The sequence below is a fragment of the Cajanus cajan genome, chromosome 4 (assembly GCF_000230855.2).
Source record: "Cajanus cajan strain Asha chromosome 4, NIPB_CcT2T_4, whole genome shotgun sequence".
In the NCBI taxonomy this organism is placed as follows: domain Eukaryota; kingdom Viridiplantae; phylum Streptophyta; class Magnoliopsida; order Fabales; family Fabaceae; genus Cajanus; species Cajanus cajan.
The window spans coordinates 1328089-1335343 of record NC_138520.1 but is presented as its reverse complement, the minus strand read 5'-3'; the positions used below and the strand labels follow the sequence as shown (position 1 = coordinate 1335343).

At 34.0% G+C, this 7255-nt stretch overlaps 1 protein-coding gene across 1 annotated transcript; it reads right to left on the bottom strand.

The window, feature by feature from the left end:
* Positions 1 to 353: 353 nt before the first annotated feature.
* LOC109803079 (SH3 domain-containing protein 2) lies at positions 354 to 6971 on the bottom strand. Its single transcript, XM_020364546.3, has 10 exons — positions 6777 to 6971; positions 4368 to 4490; positions 4196 to 4265; positions 3508 to 3659; positions 2035 to 2136; positions 1687 to 1887; positions 1511 to 1573; positions 1224 to 1376; positions 1056 to 1130; positions 354 to 651 (listed from the first exon to the last, which is right to left on the bottom strand). The coding sequence occupies exons 1-10, from the start codon at positions 6834 to 6836 to the stop codon at positions 535 to 537; spliced, it is 1116 nt and encodes a 371-aa protein (XP_020220135.1). The 5' UTR covers positions 6837 to 6971; the 3' UTR covers positions 354 to 534.
* Positions 6972 to 7255: the final 284 nt, after the last annotated feature.

The following is a 7255-nucleotide window of genomic DNA, read 5'->3' as shown; positions in this document are numbered from 1 at the left end:
TGCTTCAGGCGCACGCAGGACAAGATCCGGATTGGAATAGACACTCCCTTGAATTTGTAAAGAGAATCATAAATCAATTGGTAATTCTAAAAGTCCATTACCAACAAGAATAATGAAAAAATGCCTATGAGCCAGAAAAGAATAACCAGCAGAAAACCACCAGACAGTGCTGAACCTGGACGGATTTAATATGATATATAGACAATATTCTTATTTATTACAGTAATTTGCAAAAACTACACATTAAAAGAAAATTTCTATTTAATTAAAAGCTGAGAAAAATCCAAAATCGAATACGGATACGAGTATATGAATAGTTATGTTATTCATTCAAATATGGATTTAGACACTACTGAAAAAGAGAATCATAAATGGATTGATAATCACAAGAAAAAAGTTGTCATCTATATATCACAAATCATCTGTTGTATGCTAAGAACACGCTATCCATTAGGCACAAAACCAAAACATACGCACATACAAAATCTGAGGCAAGAAACCACCAACCCAAGCCAACAGAAAGATTCAAACGAATCAAAACACTTCAGCCACCTTGCTTGCAAGGACTCGCTCCCTTCTTTCAATATAACCAAATGGAAACCAACCTGCTTTCCCTTTGCATTCACCCTCAGCCCAACCATTGTTTGTCACCTGTCAATCAGAGTCGTATTAGGAACAATTTAAAATATGTGAGGATTTTAGGGCAATCTGTCCCCACACCCAACCACCACCTCAACCAAAAATTTCTTCAAAGTATGAACACGAATATGATAAAGCTAAAGCTAGTGTTGGACCACAATTCCTTTAAAGCGAGACACACAAGTCATGACAGTAGCAAGTGACCAAACGATCATTTAGTGTTGAATAGGTGATAACCGATAACTTCATCAATCGTGTGTCAATTTTTAAAAATTTTGGTTTTGCTGTTTGGCAACTACCAAAGCAATCCAGATATAAAGCACCAGAAAAGAGAGAGGTTCCTTCAAACAAAATGAAATAAAAGACATTCTTTTGTTCAAAAAAAGTTGTAATGATAGACTCGGAAAGTAACAGACCTTTCGAACCACAATATAATCCCCAACTGATAGATTCAATTCAACTTCAGACTCAGCATGGTAGGGAAATAAAACCTGCAGGAGTAAAATGTACAATAGAAAGTACAGTAAGCAGACACTTATTTTTCAGCACAATACCTCTAACTCATGTACAAGAAATAATCTAACCTCTCCCAAGAAGTAACCCATACTATCTGTTGAGCCATTATGTGCTTGAGAAGCATATACACCATTTACTTCTTCATATGATGGGGGTGGTGGCATGCTGTTTTCCACACTAGGTGTTGGAGGGGCTTCAATTCGTTGTCGTTCTGATATCATCTATAATTAAAATATACATTCGTGATATAATCACATGTCAATACCAAAAGGAAATGATTAAACATTCTAATAGCATATTTGATTTCTATATGGAGAATATAATTAAAAGATGATCAAGGGATACAAAGGCTCACCTCTCCCTCAAGCTGATCAAGTATTTGGAGTACTCTTTGATGATAGGCACGCTCTGCTTCAACCTTCATAATAGAAATAGAACACTGGATTTAAGTGGGAGTAATAATTTTTGATAACTCATCTCGAAGATTTTAAAACACCAGAATTGCAGCATCATATGGTAAAACTGCAATACCATGGCTATAAGACGCTGGAGGGTTAACCTCTGTTGCTGTGCTTCAACAGCAGCCATAGCGGCAGCTGCTTCTTTTCCCAATATGGCCATGTTTGTCTTCAAGTCTTGCAGCTTTGCTTCAGCTGCTTCCAGCTTCATAGCATTCTCAGCATTGCCTGGTGTTTCTCTTACTTTTGCCTGGCGTTTGGAAACTTCAATAGCCTGTCTAGGTTTAAAAGACATTGTAATTACAAAGTACATTGAAAAAAAATCATTGATGAAACATTTACTTGTTCAGACATTTACCAACATGTAAGCTGGTGACAAATGAAAAATATACAGCAAAATGAAAGATAAAATACCAGATACCTGGGCTTCGGCTTCCTGCCTCATTCTGTCATAACGTTGAGCAAGATGACGGGCATCCTCCAATGGCGCTCCCATCACCATTGCTCTTAAGGGCTCTGCAACCTAAGCATTAAATAATACTTAAAATGTTTAATCGCAGAGACATTAAGTTAGGTCAAATAAAAATGGCAGGCAAAAACTGGATAAATTAACAATGAGCCAGCATATTCTAGCAAGAAAGATTAACTTAATGAATGTACATGGCTACCATCTATCAAGTTCAATTCAAGATTAGACTAAGACCTAGCCTAGATATTACTCTCTCTGGACCTATATAGAAACAAAAAATGCTTAAATTTTTTGACTGAAATATAAACAAATTTCAACAAAGTCAACCTTATTTAATGTTCTTAGTCCAAAAATACTCCTAAAATGATAAATAAGAGCACTATCTACAATGAATGTAATTAAGAATATTTTAGGAAATGTAGTCTATATTGTATACAAAATCATGAAAATTAAACGTATTTAACTAACTTCTTCATTAGATTAAATAGATCTGAATATCGGAGTATCGCATTCAGGTTTAATAAAATAGTTCAGTAGAATGGAATCCAAGCATTGCATCAATGAAGCCAAATTTAAATATCTATAAATCCAAGTACTGTATGAAGCCAGATTTGAACCCTACAATCACACAATTATCAGTGGCTGTATGAACTTCATGCATAACACCAAAGAAATTGGACAATGTCACAAGTACCTCTCATTTCTACTTTTCAGAGAAATACATGGTAAATGCTGTACAATATATAACAGAAGGCAACACAAATTGGAGAACTCAAAGGCAAATTGTTAGGATGTCTGTAATTTGCGAAAGCAACAGGGTTTTATTTGTTATAGATTTTATTGATTTTCAGGAAGAGAAAAAAAAAAAAAGACAAGTACACAAAGGAGATTACTCCTTTCACACTGGAATCTTTCCAGTTTGTATCTAACAAAAAATGAATCCCTGTCTCTTCCTAAACAGAGGCCCTATTTAAAGAATGTTGGTGTAAGCCCCTTCCATTACAAACTAACAATCCACCCTTATCTCTTACAACAGAAAACTAACTCCCTTCTACAGAAATCCTAACTAATAGGCCAAAGGATAAAATATGTTTAATTCTTATTTTTACCCCTTTTCCTATAGTACACTTTCAAAGTCCTATTTGAATCCTGTGGTTCCTGAGGTCTAACACAAATTATAGAAATTTATACAGTAGAATAAGTATCAAGATTTAAATTTCAAGTGAATAAACTACTGCAGAGGATTGGGGGAGCTTGGATTAAATAATGGCAGCGAAGCAGGAAAATAAGTAGTATCCATCCAAGCAGTGATAATATATAAATATACTAGTATTTTAAGATGCTTTCACAAAATTACAAGTACAAGGGTGAAATTTAACTTCAGAACCCTATGATTTATGAGTGTGAGTGCTAGGGCCTATTTACCTGTGTTCCAAGAGCTTTTAGTAAGCTCCCACGCTCCTTCTCCATTTGTGCACGGGCACGGGCATAATTTAGTGCAGCTCTTGATAATGTATTACCACTGGTACACGTATTATCTGCACCATATTTCCTGCTATCTTCTGATAACTTGGTTCCTGTTAAATAACAAGTATGGTAATTCAATAGCAATACTGATAAGATCTGGTATGATAACTAAAATAGGATTGAACTCAAGGAGGAAAACTCCATTACAGGGGGGACAATAGCTCAACAAATGGAAACACATATACCAGAAAAGAAATGCAGAAATAAGAGATAAAAATCATAGCTGATACACGGACTATGCCCTACCTGGCCTAAGCTATCAACTCACTCCCAAAATTTTGTTGACTTGCCACTATTCCTGACTCCTGTTTATTAACATTTCCATTCCTCTCCCATAATTGCAAAATTCTCCTCTCCAATAGCTTGCTGTCTCGTGTACATTATGTTACAATCTCCCATCATTGTTTCCTCATTCATCCTAACAGCACTCCTATTTCTCTTATAAACACATAATTTCCATTGACCCAACACTCTCCATCCCACCCTCCTATTTTTTCTTTTCTTACACACACGTCAAAGATATTTCATCACTATGTTCCATAATAAACTAACTGCAAAGAAAATTCCACCAACCAAAATTACTGACCTATTTCAACTTGCTTGGATCCAGTTACAATATAACCTTCCACACCACGGACAATATCCCTTTGATAATGCTAAAAAAAAGCAAAATATCTCATTATCAGCCAAGGAGGGAAAGTATAAGTAGTAATTAAACATAAACAAAAACAGAGGATTGGTACAGAAAACCAAGTAACCTTTCCAGCACGTGTTGATATGTAAAGCTTCTCAAGTTTCTGATGTTGTTGAAGCTCTACCTCATCAGTAACCATATTATCTGAACCTCCATATCCCCCAGCTCCAAACTGTTTAAGCACAGCCTAAATAGCAATAATTGTGATTAACACCTCAATAGAGTAAGCAAGCAAAATTGAGGAACATTAGAGAACAGGAAAAAAAACAAATGAATTGAATCTTAACATCAAGATTAACATAGGAATTTAATTGTAGAGAAGAGAGATTCAGTACAACCATGAAGAAGGATAAGGTATCCTCTAAAGCAAAGAACCAGTGATTTTTTATTTATTTATCCTCACCCCTTAAAGGCAACCATCGTATCACAGACCAATCATATGAACAGTATCTCTAGAACTAAGTATTCCAACTTCCGACATCTCACAGGGACACGTTGCTGGTATTGTAACTTGCAAGACAGTATGGAGTGTAAACTATTTTTCTTTTTTTCAAAATTCACTTTTCTTTATTTTCCTGTTGGGGGGGTGGGGGAAGTCCAGGCCATATCTATGGACCCAGCCAATATTTATCCAAGCATCATAGCTTAGGAGGACAGTAAATTGCATCATGGCAGTGTGTACCTTCTTAGTTGGATCAGTCTGTGTTGGATACTAATAGCAGTGCATCCAAGATGTATCTTATATTTTCTGGATTTTTGTTCTGAATCCAATTAGATGCTAAGACATGATAAATAGGCCTTTAAATGCAAGGAAATGTTTTTACTTTTTGATCTTATGGAATGAACATAAGATAGAATTAAAAAATAACTGATTTTTTACATTACTAAATAGATATGTTTATAATTTATAGGCACAAATACCACACAGCATATGGAGATATGACAAGTTAAAAATAAAAATAGGACACTACATGGCTATTATACAACTTATAAAATTACTATCAAATTAAAAAAATAAATAAGTCACGAGAAATTTAATGCTTTAAAGATGAACATGAGTCATTATAGACATAAAATGTTAAAATTTCTTTAATTATTGTGGTATTTCAATTTGAAATGATATAAGAGTTTAAAAAATAAAAGTAAACAAATTCTAAAAAAGCAGCTATAAGAATATGAAGCGTTCATGCAGTTTCCAATATAAATACATATCTTTTTTATTCATAAGAATTATAAAGACGGCAACAAGATTTGAATCTAGAATATTGTTCATACTACCCCAACCCTCATCACTAAGCCGACCCTAGTTATTATATGCATACCTACTATTATTACCCTAGTGATACTGCTACAACATGACACTACTATTATTTAGAAGTGTTTGTGCTTCCTTAGATATAAATGCATTTTTTTCAAGTATTGTACTGTATTGAATGCAAAGCTTGTATCCATGTCAATGCCATGCAATACAAGATCACAGTGTAGCAAACAATTAATAGGCTTAACTATGTTTTTAATCTTTACGAATGTGCCTTCATGTAGTTTTGGCCCTTCGATTATTTTTTTTTTGTTTCTCATAGATTTTAATTTTTTAAAAATGGTTCCTGTCACCATTTAGTAGCAATACAACACGCATCTAGTTATACCATATTAGTGATCTATCTGAGATGATACACAAATGACATAATTAGATGCATGTCACATCATTACTGAGTGGTGTAGAAACCATTTTCAAAAATTTTCAAATTTACTAGGATAAAAACCAACAGAAAACTTCTAGAGGACTAAAACTACATTCAGTCAGTACCACTAGGTAAGCATAATGGTTGGGGGTTGAGTAGTGCTCGAAGAATTACGTTGTAATATTTCCTACTAAAAAAAAGAAAAACTACGTAAGTCAAACTAAGCTCTTTTGCAGTCATAAACCATTGCAATTCCAAGTAAGTAACCAAATATGAAAGGCACCTTCTAAGACACCTTTAGATCATCACAAGACATCTAACTTCTAACTTCTAACTTATTTCACCTATAGCCATACATCTAGAAAGTAGAAACTTAAAAAAACAGTAATAATAAAAAATAAACATAAAAAAACTGAACGAACTGCTAATTCATCAATCAATTAGTTCCAATCAATGCTATCTTTACGAAATCGGGGACGGATCAGCTTAGAATCCAACTCCTTATTCAAAGAATTAGGCGAATCAAACAGTACGTACGACATTTCTTTACCATTTCCGCAATGCAAGGGTACGAGTCGGTTAGAATTGTTCAACCGAATACTAGGCAGTAAAAGAAAATTAAAATCCTAATAAAATTTTGAAGTCAAGAAAATGGTGACAGGCGACGGAAAATTATATAAGAATATAACAGGAAATAAGGAGAAATGATCTGAATTGAACGAAGAGGAATGTGAAGGGATCTAATTGCGTTGATCGGAGAAAGATCTGGCAAATGAAATATGATTGATTACCTGTTGTTGGCGAGCGACCTGTTCTCGAAGCTTGGAGGCTTGTTTTCTGATAGCTTCCATTCTGAACCCTTTTCCGATGACACCAACGGAGTTCGTATCAGAACACAACAGAGAAAGGCAGAGCTCAGAGGTTTTTCAAAATTGCGTTGCAAATTATTACATTCTTCGATGTCACAGACACGCCCTTTCTTCCTTCTCCTACACCCTTGTTTTATTTCAATTTTTTTTATATTTTAATTAATAACTAATTATTTTAAAAACAAAATATAAAAAAAATATTTAACAAGAGATTATTATACATAATAAATTTTAAAATTTATAAATACTTTTTCTTTTAAATCCCAGTGAGAAAGAGGTAAAGTAATAACTGGATTTTTTCATTGAGTAAATAAAAGTAATAACCGGATTTTTTTTCATTAAGTAATAACTTGATTTTATACTTTTTGGTTACAATAACTGGATTTGAATGAGCCAAGTTG

Excerpts from the sequence above, each read along its gene's own strand:
- LOC109803079 (XM_020364546.3), bottom strand. The coding sequence starts at position 6,836 with ATGGAAGCTATCAGAAAACAAGCCTCCAAGCTTCGAGAACAGGTCGCT. Across the intron at positions 2,137-3,507 it reads TAAAAGCTCTTGGAACACAG|GTTGCAGAGCCCTTAAGAGC; the intron begins GTAAATAGGCCC and ends TTTAATGCTTAG. Across the intron at positions 1,377-1,510 it reads TTGATCAGCTTGAGGGAGAG|ATGATATCAGAACGACAACG; the intron begins GTGAGCCTTTGT and ends TTTTAATTATAG.